The sequence below is a fragment of the Schistocerca gregaria genome, chromosome 7 (assembly GCF_023897955.1).
Source record: "Schistocerca gregaria isolate iqSchGreg1 chromosome 7, iqSchGreg1.2, whole genome shotgun sequence".
Taxonomy (NCBI): domain Eukaryota; kingdom Metazoa; phylum Arthropoda; class Insecta; order Orthoptera; family Acrididae; genus Schistocerca; species Schistocerca gregaria.
This window is the reverse complement of record NC_064926.1, coordinates 377,323,575-377,343,900: the sequence shown is the minus strand read 5'-3', so window position 1 is coordinate 377,343,900 and position 20,326 is coordinate 377,323,575. Positions and strand designations below refer to the sequence as shown.

The 20,326-nt window shown below is 42.1% G+C and overlaps 1 protein-coding gene across 1 annotated transcript in view; it reads right to left on the bottom strand.

The window, feature by feature from the left end:
• The window catches only part of LOC126282164 (bumetanide-sensitive sodium-(potassium)-chloride cotransporter-like), a 562,271-nt gene that overhangs the window by 126,260 nt on the left and 415,685 nt on the right, over positions 1–20,326 (bottom strand). The window contains exon 5 of the mRNA XM_049981684.1: positions 18,998–19,251. Coding sequence (XP_049837641.1) covers positions 18,998–19,251 — 254 coding nt within the window. The remainder of the gene's footprint in view (positions 1–18,997; positions 19,252–20,326) is intronic.

The window sequence follows — 20,326 nt, the reverse complement described above, 5'->3', positions numbered from 1 at the left end:
GTGTGTAAGTAAACTAATTACAGCGCGGGAACGCCACATTGTCACGTTAGTATAAAGTTCTCACATATACTTTAGGTCAAACGCAAATGGAATTACTCATTTCAACATTAATAGGATCTTTGAAGATGGTATAAACGACTAACACTAGAGATTACAAATGTGCAAAACAGAATAAATCGAGACGTACAATATTCCAGATCGCTCTACTACGAAGAACAGAAAAAATGAGCTAGGATACGCGCTTTGACTCAGAATCCCAAAATGTTAGATGTACCGTTCAGTTCTGATCCTATTGTTCCTACATGACGCTTATCAAGAACTGAAACACAATACACATCTTCCACTGCAATCATACAAGACTTATTGTGTAAATGGGTAGAGGAAGGGGGAGGAAGGAAACGAAAGGGTAGGAATTAATGATATCAGCTGCATCGGGACTTACATGTGGAACAGCGGTGGCAAGTGAAACAGTATGCCAGATCGGGAGTGGAACTCGGGACCTCCTGCTTATTAGGCAGTTACGTATACAGTTGAGCAATCCGAACACAGTGGGTATCGCACCTGCACCGACTATCTTCCCACGCTCCCCGGCTGAGCCACACTCCTATGGAGCGCCACCTATGCGGAGTGCCCGTCAATGTCCTTCACGCTTGCTAATTTTAGATTTGCGCTGGAGATCGAATGTAAATGTGCATCCTCACCGAAAGTTCTGGGCTCATTGCCCATTGAGGCGAAGTAATAATATTTCTTTGGATCGTGACTACACTGTATACAACAGAATCTTTGAGAACGGTGTCATGAATTTTCCTACGTTATATACTAGGTCGTTTATACACCGAGTGTAAGCGAGAGCTGTTCACAACGTACCATAGACGTTATCAAAAAAAGTTACATCAAAAAAAGTTTTTCATCACCTCAGTTCCGAGAGTTCCGGAATCTGTACAGAAAATTGGAATAGAGGTCAACATAAAAATCATTTTCTCCCTTTTTATTTCTCATGAAAACCACACATTGCATGCTGTACCATCATACAGCGAGACCTTCAGAGGTGGTTGTCCAGACTGATATAAACACAGGTACCTCTAATACCCAGCAGCACGTCCTCTTGCACTCTTGCACGCCTGTGTTCGTCGTGGCATACTATCCACAAGTTCATCAAGGCACCGTTGGACCAGATTGTCCCACTCCTCAACGGCATAGATCCCTTAGAGCGGTTGGTGGGTCGCGTCATCCATTAACAGCACTTTTCAATCTATCCCAGGCATGTTCGATGAGGTTCACGTCTGGAGAACATGCTGGCCACTCTAGTCGAGCGATGTCGTTATCCTGAAGGTAGTCATTCACAAGATGTGCACGATGGGGGCGCGAATTGTCCTCCATGAAGACGAGTGCCTGCCAGTATGCTGCCAATATGATAGCACTATCGGTCGGAGGATGGCATTCACGTATCGTGCAGTCGTTACGGTGTCTTCCATGATCACCGGCGGCGTACGTTGGCCCTACATAATGCCACCCCAAAACATCAGGGAAATTCCATCTTGCTCCACTCGCTGGGCAGTGTGTCTAAGGCGTTCAGCCTGGTCGGGTTGTCTCCAAACACGTCTCCGACGATTGTCTGATTCAAGGCATATGCGACACTCGTCGGTGAAGAGAACGTGATGCCAATCCTGGGTGGTTCATTCGGCATGTTGTTGGAGCCATTTGTACGTCGTTGCATGGCGTCGTGGTTGCAAAGATGGACCTCGCCATGGACGTCGTGAGTGAAGTTGCGCATCATGCAGCCTATTATGCCCAGTTTGAGTCGTAACACGACATCCTGCGGTTGCACGAAACTCATTATTCAACATGGTGGCGCTGCTGTCAGGGTTCCTCCGAGCCACAATCCATAGGTAGCGGTCATCCACTGCAGTAGTAGCCCTTGGTCGGCCTGAGCAAGGCTTGTCACCGACAGTTTTTGTCTCTCTGTATCTCCTCCATATCCGGACAACATCGCTTTGGTTCACTCCTAGACGATTGGACACTTCCCTCGTTGAGAGCCCTTCCTGGACCAGAGTAACAACGCGGACACTATCGAACCGCGGTATTGACCGTCTCGGCATGGTTGAACTACAGGCAACACGAGCCGTGTACCTCTTTCCTGGTGGAATGACTGGAACTGATCCGGCTGTCGGACCCCCTCCGTCTAATAGGCGCTGCTCATGCATGTTTGTTTGCATCTTTGGGCGGGTTTAGTGACGTCTTTGAACAGTCAACGAGACTGTGTCTGTGATACAGTATCCACAGTCAATGTCTATCTTCAGGAGTTCTGGGAACGGGAGTGATGCAAAACTTTTTTTGATGTACGTAGGATAGTTGTTATCTTTCATTCCAGGAAGCAGCATCAAATTGGCCTACTGAAATCACCTAAGTTATGGCTGATACGCCACCAGCGTAGTTGTGCACTTATAAATTGTAAAACTGACGTTGGTGTAAACTGTAACTTACTGTTTTGTAAATTTTAATAATGTAAAAATAACAATGAAATCGTTTTGTTTCTTTGGTCGTTTTACTGCGTGACTGCTGTTGTTACCATTTAGATCGAATGAAAATGTAACTAGCTTTTGCAAAACGTTTTCAAAAGTAGTTTACTTTCATAACTCTCACAGGAGAGGTTAACCTACTAATGTTAACGAAAGCCGTTGGCGTAAGAGGCGGGACGACACAAGTGCTGCAGTTTAAGTGACTTTACTAGGCCAATTTGAGGTTGTTTCGCTCCTTGATAGATCACAAGTGTTTGATATCCATATTTTCGTCTAGACTTTCCCTAAACCATCCAGTATCTTGTAGACAGTTACCATTTACGCTCTGTTTGCTGTGCACATAGCGGTTCTCTAACAATCTCGTGGTATACGCTCAAAGTCATTTTCATGTCTGAAGATGTTTCACCTTTTGGAATAAATATGAATTAAGATGTTAGGTAGTCTTTTCTGGAGATATTTCTCTGGATTGTAGCCGTGTATGGAAGTGAAAAGTAGAAGATAGGTCAGTGAGACGGAAAGAGGATAGAAGCTTTCGAAATGTGGTGCTACAGAGGACTGCTGAAGATTAGATGAGTAGATCGAGTACCTAACTAGGAACAGAATCATATTGTGGAAAAAAAAATTATGGCACAATATGAGTTAACCCTAGAACACTAAAGGGTAGAAATGTTACAATGTTATTAAAGTGTCGTAAATTTTACTACGCCATATTTTACTCAACATAAGCCGTAATGTATAGTTTATGTACTACTTAATTATAATTAGGTCTCCATTGGTATATCACATACAAAATAAGTACAAAATGTCCTGTTTTACAGCCTTCACTGACGATATCACTTTGGCGGGAACCGCGAATTGGTATCAACTGTAACCGTAAATTTTATGAAGATTTAGTAATCTTGGGTTAAAGAAAGGATTGGTTGATGGGGCAAAACGTGAGGTTCCGAAGGAATCGTCAATACGGTAATGAACAGAAGTGTGAGGGGTAAATTGTTGAGGGAGACCAAATGATGAATACAGTACGAAAGTTCAGATGGGTGCAGTTTTCAGTAATTATGTAGGGATGAAGTGCCTTGAGCAGAATAGAGTAGCCTGGAGAGCTGCATCACAACAGGCTTCGGATTGAAAATCACAACGACACCAGAGTGACATGCTATGTTCTGTTTATTAGGAAGCCTTCATACTAGTAACACAGCTGGTCTGACATTCCATACGTTCGTATTTATTTCAATAGATGGCACTGAACAACTGTATCGAACGCCTTCTGGGAGCCAAGGACCTCGGCATCAACCTGGTCGCCGGCATATGCTGCCCTCTCGGTTACGTGGACGGACAGAGCAAGCTGCATTTCGTGCGATCTTTGAGGAATTCATGTCGATTCCTAGAGAGGAAACAATGTTAGCCTATCGTGTATTATTTTCATTTATTGTGATACACAGTGAATATCTAATTGTGTCATTTCAAAGGGTACATTTGTATATGTTTTATATTTTAAGTTATATTTTTGCATATCTTTATGCTACGCTCTCGTTTGTAGGTAAGGGCCTGTTGACCAAGGAGTATTAAAGAAATATTCGGATATGTGCGAATTTGACTCACGAACCGAGGGTTCCGTAGAAAAACAATAATGTATATAGATTCTTCATCGGTCCCGGGAATCGAGAGTTTCGACGATTTTTGCCTCTTATTGATATCGGTGGCAAGATATCAAAATATGTGACATAAATGACTATATTTTTTGATTGCATTGACTTAGAGGATTAGATGTTTTACACCTTAAAGGGACCGTTGACTTTAATAAATTCCACCTTGATACGTCTACACATTCCTGAGAAAAAGGCGTCTTAACAGATGCGAGCGATCTAGGGCGCTGCGGTCATGGACAGTGCGGCTAGTTCCGGCAGTGGTTCGAGTCCTCCCTCGGGCATGCGTGTGTGTGTGTGTGTGTGTGTGTGTGTGTGTGTGTGTGTGTGTCCTTAGGATAATTTAGGTTAAGTAGTGTGTAAGCTTAGGGACTGATGACCTTAGCAGTTAAGTCCCATTTTTTTCTTAACAGATGGACGGACAGACAGACAGACGGATAACAAATGACAGAAGAAATACTTTTTTCGTGTGATATAATTACAAATTAATAGTCTTCGGACTTTTGCCTTTACTTGTACTGCGAAATCTTGCTTCTTGCCAATTTTAACGATTCTAAGTCAACGAGAAGTACCGTATAGGTTTTGCTGCGTGACGGGTTTGTTTGCGTGCCATCCTCCGCAGTAAGCACAGGATATTTGTTTTGTCCTCCCCCCATGAACCATGGACCTTGCCGTTGGTGGGGAGGCTTGCGTGCCTCAGCGATACAGATAGCCGTACCGTAGGTGCCACCACAACGGAAAGGTATCTGTTGAGAGACCAGACAAACGTGTGGTTCCTGAAGAGGGGCAGCAGCCTTTTCAGTAGTTGCAGGGGCAACAGTCTGGATGATTGACTGATCTGGCCTTGTAACACTAACCAAAACAGCCGTGCTGTGCTGGTACTGCGAACGGCTTGAAGCAAGGGGAAACTGCGGCCGTAATTTTTCCCGAGGGTATGCAGCTTTACTGTATGATTAAATGATGATGGCGTCCTCTTGGGTACAATATTCCGGAGGTAAAATAGTCCCCCATTCGGATCTCCGGGCGGGGACTACTCAAGAGGATGTCGTTATCAGGAGAAAGAAAACTGGCGTTCTACGGGTCGGAGCGTGGAATGTCAGATCCCTTAATCGGGCAGATAGGTTACAAAATTTAAAAAAGGAAATGGATAGGTTAAAGTTAGATATAGTGGGAATTAGTGAAGTTCGGTGGCAGGAGGAACAAGACTTCTGGTCAGGTGACTACAGGGTTATTAACACAAAATCAAATAGGGGTAATGCAGGAGTAGGTTTAATAATGAATAGGAAAATAGGAATGCGGGTAAGCTACTACAAACAGCATAGTGAACGCATTATTGTGGCAAAATAGATACGAAGCCCACACCTACTACAGTAGTACAAGTTTATATGCCAACTAGCTCTGCAGATGACGAAGAAATTGAAGAAACGTATGATCAAATAAAAGAAATTATTCAGATAGTGAAGGGAGATGAAAATTTAATAGTCATGGGTGACTGGAATTCGGTAGTAGGAAAAGGGAGAGAAGGAAACATAGTGGGTGAATATGGACTGGGGCAAAGAAATGAAAGAGGAAGCCGCCTGGTAGAATTTTGCACAGTGCGCAACTTAATCATAGGTAATCATAGAAGAAGGCTGTATACATGCAAGAAGCCTGGAGATACTAAAACGTATGAGATGGATTATATAATGGTAAGACAGAGATTTAGGAACCAGGTTTTAAATTGTAAGACATTTCCAGGGGCGGATGTGGACTCTGACCACAATCTATTGGTTATGACCTGTAGATTAAAACTGAAGAAACTGCAAAAAGGTGGGAATTTAAGGAGATGGGACATGGATAAACTAAAAGAACCAAAGGTTGTACAGAGTTTCAGGGAGAGCATAAGGGAGCAATTGACAGGAATGGGGGAAAGAAATACTGTAGAAGAAGAATGGGTAGCTTTGAGGGATGAAGTAGTGAAGGCAGCAGAGGATGAAGTAGGTAAAAAGACGAGGGCTAGTAGAAATCCTTGGGTAACAGAAGAAATATTGAATTTAATTGATGAAAGGAGAAAATATAAAAATGCAGTAAATGAAGCAGGCAAAAAGGAATACAGACGTCTCAAAAATGAGTTCGACAGGAAGTGCAAAATGGCTAAGCAGGGATGGCTAGAGGACAAATGTAAGGATGTGGAGGCTTATCTCACTAGGGGTAAGATAGATACTGCCTACAGGAAATTTAAAGAGACCTTTGGAGATAAGAGAACCAACTGTATGAACATCAAGAGCTCAGATGTAAACCCAGTTCTAAGCAAAGAAGGGAAAGCAGAAAGGTGGAAGGAGTATATAGAGGGTCTATACAAGGGCGATGTACTTGAGGACAATATTATGGAAATGGAAGAGGATGTAGATGAAGATGAAGATGAAATGGGAGATACGATACTGCGTGAAGAGTTTGACAGAGCACTGAAAGACCTGAGTCGAATCAAGGCCCCCGGAGTAGACAACATTCCATTGGAACTACTGACGGCCTTGGGAGAGCCAGTCCTGACAAAACTCTACCATCTGGTGAGCAAGATGTATGAGACAGGCGAAATACCCTCAGACTTCAAGAAGAATATAATAATTCCAATCCCAAATAAAGCAGGTGTTGACAGATGTGAAAATTACCGAACTATCAGTTTAATAAGTCACAGCTGCAAAATACTAACGCGAATTCTTTACAGACGAATGGAAAAACTGGTAGAATCCGACCTCGGGGAAGATCAGTTTGGATTCCGTAGAAATGTTGGAACACGTGAGGCAATACTGACCCTACGACTTATCTTAGAAGCTAGATTAAGGAAGGGCAAACCTACATTTCGAGCATTTGTAGACTTAGAGAAACCTTTTGACAATGTTGACTGGAATACTCTCTTTCAAATTCTGAAGGTGGCAGGGGTAAAATACAGGGAGCGAAAGGCTATTTACAATTTGTACAGAAACCAGATGGCAGTTATAAGAGTCGAGGGACATGAAAGGGAAGCAGTGGTTGGGAAGGGAGTGAGACAGGGTTGTAGTCTCTCCCCGATGTTTTTCAATCTGTATATTGAGCAAGCAGTAAAGGAAACAGAAGAAAAATTCGGAGCAGATATTAAAATCCATGGAGAAGAAATAAAAACTTTGTGGTTCGCCGATGTCATCGTAATTCTCTCAGAGACAGCAAAGGACTTGGAAGAGCAGTTGAATGGCATGGATAGTGTCTTGAAAAGAGGATATAAGATGAACATCCACAAAAGCAAAACGAGGATAATGGAATGTAGTCGAATTAAGTCGGGTGATGCTGAGGGAATTAGATTAGGAAATGAGACACTTAAAGTAGTAAAGGAGTTTTGCTATTTGGGAAGCAAAATAACTGATGATGGTCGAAGTAGAGAGGATATCAAATGTAGACTGGAATGGCAAAGAAAGCGTTCCTGAAGAAGAGAAATTTGTTAACATCGAGTATAGATTTAAGTGTCAGGAAGTCATTTCTGAAAGTATTTGTATGGAGTGTAGCCATGTATGGAAGTGAAACATGGACGATAAATAGTTTGGACAAGAAGAGAATAGAAGCTTTCGAAATGTGGTGCTACAGAAGAATGCTGAAGATTAGTTGGGTAGATCACATAACTAATGAGGAAGTATTGAATAGGATTGGGGAGAAGAGAAGTTTGTGGCACAACTTGACCAGAAGAAGGGATAAGTTGGTAGGACAGGTTCTGAGGCATCAAGGAATCACCAATTTAGTATTGGAGGGCAGCGTGGAGGGTAAAAATCGTAGAGGGAGACCAAGAGATGAATACACTAAGCAGATTGAAAAGGATGTAGGTTGCAGTAGGTACTGGGAGATGAAGAAGCTTGCACAGGATAGAGTATCATGGAGAGCTGCATCAAACCAGTCTCAGGACTGAAGGCCACAACAACAACAACAATTTGTTTTGTAAATAAAAAAACACCTTCTCTTGCTGCATTGTATTTTATTCTCCCAGACGCGTTTCGCCTTTTTTCACTTTAAGGCATCATTATTGGGATCTGTAACGATACAGTTACGATACATCGTTTGTTTTTATGCGCTTTATTCGTCGATTATAAAACAGTTGACTTCTCGCTTTTTATATAAATAAGTGATTACAGTTCTACGCGTTTTTAGTTGGCATATGCGTTTCCTCTTATCTGTTCCTATGCTGAGAGCCATATCTCTCAATTGCACTGACGTAGAAGCTTAAATATTTTACGTCGTCAAGGGACCGTATGCCTTAGTACTTAGCACAGATTTGGACTTGATACGTCTGTCCGTCCCTGAAAAAGGACTCTTTAACGGTCGTACATACAGACAGACGAACAGACAGACAAGCAGATGGTGAAAAAGTGGCCCTAAAAAGTTCTGTTTATACCGATTGAGGTATGAGAACCTAATAGGAGGTCTGAGTCGGCTGTTAAGTGCTGAACGTCACTCTTAATAGCATGCGCTGAACGTCGGTACGTCTGCCGTACGCTGTTGTGATTGCGGCAGACACTCACACATTGATTCGATTGATCACGCGACAGCGGCAGTTGAGATAATTCAGTTAGCCAGCTTTCACCAGTAGGAGCTGGTTTACGGACAACTTATTAATAACATGGAGAGTTTGGCTATCATTTCAGTGTGCTCGTGTTACGGAGTGTGTAGGTGCGTTAAGTGTCCGTGAAGAAGCTCCTCTTTGACAGCTGTTAGAGCCCTGTTTAGCCGGCTGGGGTGGCCGTGCGGTTCTAGGCGCTACAGTCTGGAACCGCAAGACCACTACGGTCGCAGGTTCGAATCTTGCCTAGGGCATGGATGTGTGTGATGTCCTTAGGTTAGTTAGGTTTAAGTAGTTCTAAGTTCTAGGGGACTAATGACCACAGAAGTTAAGTCCCATAGTGCTAAGAGCCAGCCCTGTTTAACCTTTTGTGAGTGGGGGAGGGGGGTAGGGGACAAGTCTCACCCGCAAACAAACCGTAACTCCGGTACACTCAGACCCCCAACAGTGTGTTGCTTTGTAGGTTTCTTGACCTCGCGGCCAGTCTCGTTCAAGTGATTACTTAATCAGTATCATCTTGTTAGTAGCACTGAAAGTTAAGCCAGTACCTATCTCAAACTTTTCAAACTTCGCAGAATCTCTCCTATTTTTTTTGCTCTAGTCTAGCACTCACAGAAGAAAGGGTATCTCGAAGAAGTTGCTTAAGCCTAGGAAATGTCTCACTCAGCAGCGGAGAGAGCGCGGCGCTAAATGACACCGTTTTTTCTGCAAATCTGTTTTATTTATTCGTAACGGGCAACTCGATCACAGTAAGTCATCTTGCCTTTGGCAGTGAGCTTCGATCTGTGCGCTCAAAATTCTTTTACTATTTTTGATTTGTTAGACTTGAACCTTTGTGTCAAGGGGACACTTGCCGTGTATCTGGTTGTTAGACTCAGTTTATCCCTTTCTTGGATGAGATCTTGCGCCTTCGGTCTAATAAGTGCAGTTTCCTTTGGTGTTTATAAACAAGAGTATTTCGTTTTTTATTTTTTTATCTTTATAGTAACACCCTTTCCGTCGCTTCATTTGAGGTAATCGTAACGTAGTACCTATCTTACTGAAAAAGTTTCTGCGAGTTCTCCTACTTCACAGTAAAATTCGGTGCAATATTTTATGTAGGCCATTTTTGTAATTAGGTTCCAATATTCCTGTAATGATTTTGCGCCCTTCCTTCTACAGCTCTCCAAGAACCTCCCATCGCATTTCAGAAACAGGCTTACGGTTCCATGCAAAGCTTCTGATTCCAAACATTTATGGAAGACGAGGTAGCGAAGACAGGTCGTCCCAAACACATCCAAAAAAGTAAATGTACCGACGTGACAAAAGTCAAAGCGTACCACTTAATAACGTGTCGGGCGTCCTTTTTCCCAGCGTAGTGCAGTAGCTCGACGTGGCATGGGCTCACCAAGTCGTTGGAAGTCCCCTGCAGAAATAGTGAGCCGGACTGCTTCTACAACCGTCCATAATTGTGAAAACGTTGCCAATGCAGGATTTTGTCCATGAACTGACCTCTCGATTATGTCCCATAAATGATCGATGGGACTGATACCGGATGATCTGAATGGGCAAATCTTTCGCTTGAATTGTCCAAAATGTTCTCCACACCAATCGCGAACAACCGTCGCCCGGTGACGTGGCACATTGTTGTCCATAAAAATTCCATCATTGTTTGGGAACATGAAGTCCTTGAATAGCTGCAAATGGTTTCAAAATAGCCGAATATAACCATTTCGAGGCAATGATCGGTTTACTTGGATCAGACAACCCAGTCCAGTCAATGATCGGTTCATTTGGACCAGAGAACCCAGCCCATTCAATGTAAATACAGCCCACACCAATGTGGAGCTACCATCAGCTTGTTCAGTGCCTTGCTGACAACTTGAGACCATGGCTTCGTGGGGCCTGTGCCACACTCGACACCTGCCAACAGCTCTTACCGACTGAGATCGGAGCTCATTTGGCCAGACCACAGTTTTCCAGTCGTCTAGGGTTCAACCGACACGGTCAGGAGTCCAGGACAGGCGCTGCAGGCGATATCGTGCTGTTTGCAAAGGCTCTCGTGTCTGTCGTCTGCTGCCAGAGGCCATTAACGCCAAATTTCGCAGCACTGTTCTAACGGATATGTCCCACATTGATTTATGCGGTTATTTCACGCAGTGTTGCTTGCACTTAGCACTGATAACGCCATGCAAACGCCCCTGTTCTCGGTTCCTAAGTGGACGCCTTCGGCCACTGTGTTGTCCGTGGGGAGAGGTAATGCCTGAAACTTGGTATTCTCGGTACGCTGTGGATATCGGAATATTGAATACCCTACCGGTTTCCGAAACGAAACATCCCACCGTCTAGCTCCAACTATCATTTGGCTTTCAAAGTCTTAATTCCCGCCGTGCGGCCATAATCACGACGGAAACCTTTTCACATGAATCGCCTGAGTACAAATGACAGCTCCCCCAGGCAACTGCGGTTCTATATCTTGTGTATGCGATACTACCGCTGTCTGAATACGTCTATATCGTTATCCCATGACTTTTGTCGAGTGCCGTGTTCCCCAGTGGCCAATGTGGTGAATTTCATGAGATACGCAAGGAATCTGTAATGTTTATAGTTGCCGAATTATGGCACTGACTGTTTCATTTAAATGTAACGAAATACTTTTTTGTGGCATTGGGAAGAACCTCTGAAGAGGACTTCGCGACATAGCACAGCTACAGGTACTAGTTCCACAAACCACCTTCCTGCCTTCAGAAGATGAAGTCCTGTGAACTGTTGTACCAGTCGTAAGCAAACACGTAACTCACTTACAGATCGTGTGTTCACTTGTGTACTGAAGCTCACTAGTCTGCATTTCTCCTATTGTAGCAATCAGACAATTTGCTCATGAACCTTTTCAGACTCCTACAATGTATACTGTAGCCGAGAAAGTGAATATGGTTTTCGTTTATGGTCAATGTCAACAAGCCGTTTGAGTTATATGCTGAATGGAAACGTGACCGTGAAAACACTCAGGATCTATCGTTGCAAAAATTGTAAAACAATTGAAATAAACCGGAAATTGGAGAAATAAAATACGTCAACGATAAAGTGTAACAATTGATGAGAGGAACGAACCTAACATTATAGTAGCGGTAACATGCAAGCCACAAGTCACTACGAGACAATTGAATATGCGAGTGAGATCTGCCAAGACGTTCCCTGCCAATACTGCATCCCAACGCATTTAATGCAATCCACATTTCTCTCCACCAACAGCTTCATGGCAACGAATTTCAAATTGGACTATCGTTTTCCGAAAGGATAAGTGATGAGGTTTTTATGAAAGATTTCGCTTATGGCAGAAATGTGATTTATAAGCCAGAGGCAAATCACTCTCGACAATAGGCATTACTAGTAAGTTGAAAGTTGTCAAAAGAACCTGATCTGTTATATTTGCCAGCTTTCATCTATGTGGAGTGGGAATAAATTACGGGCTAAGCGCCAAAACTATTTTTTTTAGTTACACCCGAGAAACGAAGCTAAGTACCATTGCCAACAACATGAAAAGGGGGTTGGGAACTAAGATCATTTATAGCAGAGCAGATGTTATGAGCGGGACTAAAGCGGATTAAGTGCCACAAAGCTTTGTAATTATTTGAGAGCATTATCTGCAACAATACTGTACGGTCACAATCCGTTCCTTGTTTTCTTTTTTAAACTCACGAAGGTTCATTGTAAATACGATGGATTTACACAGTGACACAAGCAGAATCAGTTCGCGATGAAAGAAAGGCAAGTATAATGAGATAAACCATAAGTTTTAGGTCACTGGCCATTCATTTACGTCGTGTGACAGATTTTTCCCAGAGTAAAAAATGCAGGAGGCTGTAAGAATGTCAAGTACCTAAGAACCTTGTAAAACTTCTGGAGAATTCTACATCAACAATCAATTTGTTATGTAAATAATGAAAACAGCAGCAGTTAATTATTTCTTTATGTTTAGCACAAAGAGTTTCGAGCATTTATTCTCATTTTCAATTGCATTTGTGCTTTTGTTTACGAGTATACGTTTGGTGATGTTTGCATTTGTGATTTTCTGCCTCTGTTGCATCTTTTTGAAGTTAGACTGCAATCGGAAAATCGGACAAAATGAACCTTTGAGTATTTTAAACGCTAATATTAGAAAGGGTATTTTTGTTTGCATACTTACGAGTATTGCGCCTCCTACATTATATAGAATATCACAAACACACAAATTATCATTACACTGTTTGTTTACATACTACAAAGATATTACTACACTGTAGCTGCATAATAAGTTTGTATACAGTCAGCTTTGTTACAGTGTTATTGGGCTACATGCCACAAAATGTAACCCAGATCTACACAGGAATGCTGCATACAAAACGATGATAAACAGAGGAAACAAAATCCCAATGAACAAAGAGGACAGGGAGAAAGAATTAGACATCATTAAGCAAACTTCAGTGCACAATTACTTCCCCAACTCAGTGATAGACAGTATGCAGAGACAAACAACAAAAAAGAAAGAAATTCCTGGCTCTTTAAAAGGAAACAATTAACAATAAAATGTATGGCTAGCATACCTTACACAGGTAAAATTTCTCCTGGAAATTGAAATAAGAACACCGTGAATTCATTGTCCCAGGAAGGGGAAACTTTATTGACACATTCCTGGGGTCAGATACATCACATGATCACACTGACAGAACCACAGGCACATAGACACAGGCAACAGAGCATGCACAATGTCGGCACTAGTACAGTGTATATCCACCTTTCGCAGCAATACAGGCTGCTATTCTCCCATGGAGACGATCGTAGAGATGCTGGATGTAGTCCTGTGGAACGGCTTGCCATGCCATTTCCACCTGGCGCCTCAGTTGGACCAGGGTTCGTGCTGGACGTGCAGACCGCGTGAGACGACGCTTCATCCAGTCCCAAACATGCTCAATGGGGGACAGATCCGGAGATCTTGCTGGCCAGGCTAGTTGACTTACACCTTCTAGAGCACGTTGGGTGGCACGGGATACATGCGGACGTGCATTGTCCTGTTGGAACAGCAAGTTCCCTTGCCGGTCTAGGAATGGTAGAACGATGGGTTCGATGACGGTTTGGATGTACCGTGCACTATTCAGTGTCCCCTCGACGATCACCAGAGGTGTACAGCCAGTGTAGGAGATCACTCCCCACACCATGATGCCGGGTGTTGGCCCTGTGTGCCTCGGTCGTATGCAGTCCTGATTGTGGCGCTCACCTGCACGGCGCCAAACACGCATACGACCATCATTGGCACCAAGGCAGAAGCGACTCTCATCGCTGAAGAGGACACGTCTCCATTCGTCCCTCCATTCACGCCTGTCGCGACACCACTGGAGGCGGGCTGCACGATGTTGGGGCGTGAGCGGAAGACGGCCTAACGGTGTGCGGGACCGTAGCCCAGCTTCATGGAGACGGTTACGAATGGTCCTCGCCGATACCCCAGGAGCAACAGTGTCCCTAATTTGCTGGGAAGTGGCGGTGCGGTCCCCTACGGCACTGCGTAGAATCCTACGGTCTTGGCGTGCATCCGTGCGTCGCTGCGGTCCGGTCCCAGGTCGACGGGCACGTGCACCTTCCGCCGACCACTGGCGACAACATAGATGTACTGTGGAGACCTCACGCCCCACGTGTTGAGCAATTGGGCGGTACGTCCACCCGGCCTCCCGCGTGCCCACTATACGCCCTCGCTCAAAGTCCGTCAACTGCACATACGGTTCACGTCCACGCTGTCGCGGCATGCTACCAGTGTTAAAGACTGCGACTGAGCTCCGTATGCCACGGCAAACTGGCTGACACTGACGGCGGCGGTGCACAAATGCTGCGCAGCTAGCGCCATTCGACGGCCAACACCGCGGTTCCTGGTGTGTCCGCTTTGCCGTGCGTGTGATCATTGCTTGTACAGCCCTCTCGCAGTGTCCGGAGCAAGTATGGTGGGTCTGACACACCTGTGTCAATGTGTTCTTTTTTCCATTTCCAGGAGTGTACTTAGGCCACATAATGTGAAAGTAGCTTTCACCAAAAACAAAAAACTACAACAGAAACTAGTCCCCATCTTAAACAATAAATATGATGAATTCTGAGACTCAGTAATATACAAAATAGCTTGTAAAACTTGCTCAAACTACTACATTGGACAAACTGAAAGGAATTTTCAAATTAGATACACTGAAGATATCAACTGTTACATACATAACCAATTTACAAAATCAACATTAGCAACACACATAAGAAACACTGGACACTCATTCGAAAACACGGAAGTATATCTTAAGGTACTCCACCACTTTCAGAAATCTCATACAGTTGATTTAATGGATGAGCTTGAAATTTTTCTTGCATCACAAAGAAAGGAGAAAAATGCTTAGTAAAATACTAGATAGTGAATCAGTTACTTTCTTCAAATGTTTCTCCTGCATATGATAACTGTAACAATTTTCATACATATGTACATTTAGTCATTAGAAAAAAGTAATAGCTAATTTAATAGTCAACAGTGGTAAAAATATGTTTGTAATAGCTTTGTGGTATGTTTTGTAAACAAACAGGGTAAGCAATGGTTTGCACGTGCGTGATATTCTGTATAACGGAGGAGGCACAATTCATGTAAGTAGGCAAACAAAAATACCATTTCTAACATTAGCGTTAAAAAGCACTGAAAGATTAATTTTGTCCAATTTTCCGATTGCAGTGTAACTTAAAAAAAAAGATCTAGAGAGGCAGAAAATCACATATGCAAACATCACGAGACATATTCATGTAAACAGATGCACATATTCACTTGAAAATGAGAATAAAGCCAAGATGTGCCTTGTGCTAAGCATCAAAATTTAAGTAAATGGTGCAGTTATGATTATTTAAATCATGGATGACACAGTTGTAGGCTTTCCTGAATGATCTAATACGCTGAACAAAATGAAATCCATTTGTGGCCACTGTGCAACAGCCTGAGGACTTTTTGAGTTTAAAAAAGCAGTCGATACACATGTAAATACAACGAAAATAAGTATTTCCAAATGTATTTGAATTCAAGTGAAAAAAATTGCTCGTGAAGCCGTCAAGAGGTGAACAATGTTCAACGAACTTTAAGACTGGATCGGCTAAAAGATTTTCGAAGAAGGAGTTACCACTGAAATAATTAAGAACTTTGTTTTACCATCATAAAAATGTAAAGACAACTTGTTAGTTGGAAGGTAAAGGGATATGCAACAGATGACGCCACATGTGAAAGTAGCTAATAGAATATTTTTAGAACAGTTAATCAGTTAAAATTGCTTTGTGCTCTATAAAATTGAAAGGAGGATCAATAATAATTTAACCACAGGAAATTCTATCTGTAAAATGTTGTTATTAAAAAACTGGTAAATTCTCGAGATTTCTTTCACTGTTATGCGTTTTTCAGAATAAAATGTTTATTTTCATTGGTAAAACGACAGGAACTTAAACAAATTGTCATAGTTGTGTGATTTCTACTGTAGACAATAGATACAAAGTGTTGCCCAAGTTTTTTCATTAGAGCATTATTGTCACAACAAGAATAACTGAATAACTCGGAATCAGTGTCTGGAAAATTAGCCTGTTATTGATTCCCACTCTACATATTACGTTTGTTTCGTGCCTACTGCTCGCAAGCAATCTTTGCGGTCATACCTACATCGACAGGTTGACTTCCATAAATTCCCTGCTGCATCTGCTACGCTACTTCCTCTGCCCATGATCTTTGTAACGAGAACATCCTCGGCCAATGAGAAGGGAGGACACTGAGACACTCCATATGGCTTGTGGGTTCTGAATGGGAACAGAGCGTTCTTCTTTATGTCTGTTCCATTCGAGACTGTTGTTGAGAGAATATATGGTTTTCCTTGTGTGTCATATGACGTGTTAATGAACGTAGTTCCATTAAGGAGAAAGAGCTATCTACGAAAGTAGCTATAGGTTTGTATTGGTGAAGTTATAAGCACAATTATACACAGTTCTTTTCCATGCGTCTATTCTGGAACACAAGGTAATATCTTTCTACAAATATACCCTTGACGAGCCACACTGGGATAATGAGATTTCTTGTTCACTGTTCTTGAATGACTAGCAGAGTGATGTTTGGGGTTTCGATTAATGTGGGGGAGATTCCGTTTTGTTTACGTACCGTACTTGATTCGTGACCAAGTTTAGTAAGTTGGTATTTCATTCACCAAAGTGTTTTTCCATTTTTATATTATGCAGCAACCCTTTGTATGACTGTGTCGAGGCACCACATGAGTCACGTAACATTAATCTTATTGTTCTGTGTAACGTCTTTGTATTCTTGGGATTCAGTAATAATTACAAGGTTAAAGAGAATTTCATCTCTTTCTTCACGTTTCATACCATCATCAGTTTAATTAAATAACACTCATTTATGTAACAGAGGCATTGAACAAACACGAGGCACTGTACCAATATATTGTGCAGAAGTAATGAAAGAAATGATTTCATACCTTCAATTCAATTAATAGTTCAGTGAGAAATGCTTATGCGCTCACTAGAGTTATTCAGATATTATAGAATTCTTTCGCTTTGCTACGTAAAATAACGATACAAATAATGACAGGAATTTTGATCTATGTCGCCACTGGTTGCAGTGCACTTTGTTCAAACCCTACGAAGAGCAGTAAATAAGTGAAATACCTGTTCGCTCGACAATACGTATTTCCTTTGATAGAGGTATGATCTATCGCGTGTTGCCCCACTTAAAATGGAATTAGTTGTCACAGAGGCTTTCTGTTATTGATGTTGTTGTGGCCGCCAGTACGAAGACAGGTTTAATGCAACTCTCCATGCTAGACTATCGTCTGCAATCCTCTTCATATCCGAATAACTACTGCAACCCACGTCGGTTTGAGCGTGTTTACTGTGTTCAGTCCTTCGTCTACCTCTACAATTTTTACCCCAAACGCTATTTTTAATTCGAAGTCGACAATTCCTAGATACCTGATAATGTGTACTATCGACAGATCCCATCCTTCAGGGAAAGTTGTGCCATAAATTTCTTTCCTCCCCAACATCTTATTCGATCTTGCCATCTACCCTTCAGCACTTCCCTATGGCCCCACATTTCAAAAGATTACATTCTCTCCTTGTCTTAACTCCCTATTGTCAACGCTTCATTTCAGTAAAAGGTGACACGGCAGACAAACAAGTTCAGAAAAGGCTTCATAACACTTAAATCTATATCCGATGTTTACAATTCCCCTTCTTCGGTAATGCTTTTCTTGCTGTAGGCAGTCTGCATTTTGCAACCCGTCTACTTCGTCCATCAACAGTTATTTTACTGCCCAAATAGGCAAACTCACTACAGTATTACTTTCAGGTCTCATTTCCTGATATAATTTCTTGAACATTGACTGGTTTAATTCGACCTAATTCTATTAATGTAGTTTTACTTTTGTCGAACCAAATCTCTTTTCCCAACACTATCAGTTAAGTTCAACTGCTCTTACAATTTCTTTGCTGTTTGTGACAGAATTACAATGTCATCAATATAAACCAAAGAAATTTTTTCTTCTGCATTAACATTAATTCCTTCTCCAATTATTTCCTTCGTTCCCTTGACTGCTTGCTCAAAGGACACACTGAATAATATCTGGGGTAGGCTACAATTCTGCCTCACTTCCTTCTCAACCACAGCTTCCCTTCCATGCCCCCTCGATTCTTATAACTACCGCCTGGTTTCTATGCAAGGTGTATACATCCTTTCCCTCCCTGTTTCTGTTACAGAGCCAAAATACAACATAATCCCATAAAATTTCTTTTGATATCTTTATGTTAGATGTTAAAAAGGTTACGAAAGGACATGCTTCGTTTTTTACACATTTGTAGCTATTCGCCTAGCAAAATCAGATAGCTAATGTCGTTAATGTGTCCAAAGATATTTTAGAGGAGAATATTAAGCATCGCACCTTGCAAGCTGAGGAGCATGTTCATAACTGAATTGACACTAAGACGATTCAGTACCAGTTTCAGTGAATGGTTGGTAATTCATCAAGAAAACAGCTAGTTATGAGTCGTCATCATAAATCATTACTTTTAATAAAGTTCACTAACGCAGAAATTACAGGAGACCATTGTGAGCATTACTGTGTTAATTTGCATCAGTACCATTTATACTTTTGTGATACAACAAGAACAATCAGACAACATAAACAGTCAGTTATTAAAATGCTTGAAATGAGTTCTAATTAGTGAGATTATTGTGAAAAACGGAATAAGTGTTCTGCTGCACGTACCCTTGTCACCCAGTCCATTCCAACCAGCGCCAGTATTAGAATAGCAACAAGTGTTATGATGCCAACAATCCTTATATCATTGATGTCACCGTCAACAATGCTGAGTGAATAACCTCTTAGCAGGTCCTGCAGTGACTCGCAGAAACCAACAATATACATCGATACAGCTATAGCATTGGCTAGAGTGAACATAAGACCGATGGCGCCGCCAAATTCAGGACCAAGAGATCGAGATATCATGTAGTAAATACCGCCTGAAACACCAAAAATGTACATAAGGTTAAATATATCATATAGATGTCATTGTAGTGGATGAAAGTCGTAACGACAAAAAACAGTTTTCATGGTCACAGATCTTAACTTTACAACACCTATTTCTGTAGAGAATTGCTAGTCGCTGAGACTATTTCTAAATTTACTACCGACTAAAACAGGCAGCATGCAATCTGCAATGTGACAGTGTTACCAAGGTAGCGCTATCCGTGCGTATTCATTCATAGATTGGTACTATTCAATGAATTCCATCAAGAAGGGATGTGAAACGAATCACAATATACATTGGCAAATAATAAACAGCATCTGATCTGTACTCTGTATTAACTATGAAATATCACCATATGGATCAATAATACACTACTGACCATTAAAATTGCTACACAATGAAGATGACGTGCTACAGACGCGAAATTTAGCTGACAGGAAGAAGATGCTGTGATACGCAAATCGTTAGCTTTTCAGAGCATTCACAAAAGGTTGGTGCCGGTGGCGGCACCTACAACGTGCTGACATGAGGAAAGTTTCCAACCGATTTCTCATACACAAACAGCAGTTGACCGGCGTTGCCTGGTGAAACGTTGTTGTGAAGCCTCGTGTAAGGAGGAGAAATACGTAACATCACGTTTCCGACTTTGATAAAGGTCGGATTGCAGCCTATCGCGATTGCGGTTTATCGCATCGCGACATCGCTGCTGTCGTTGGTCGAGATCCAATGACTGTTAGCAGAATATGGAATCGTTGGGTTCAGAAGGGTAATACGGAATGCCGTGCTGGATCCCAACGGCCTCGTATCACTAGCAGTCGAGATGACAGGCATCTTATTCGCATGGCTGTAACGCATCGTGCAGCCACGTCTCGATCCTGAGTCAATAGATGAGGACGTCTGCAATTTTTAATGGCCAGTAGTGTGTTTATACTTTCGCTAGAACTGGTAATTTTGACAATTAGCATGAAAGCCGATTACTGAAGAGGCCCAAAGTAATTTTAGATATAGTGGAGTACAGGATAGATTGCACAACCTTTATGTTTTACTGACATTTTAAGTGGGCGTCA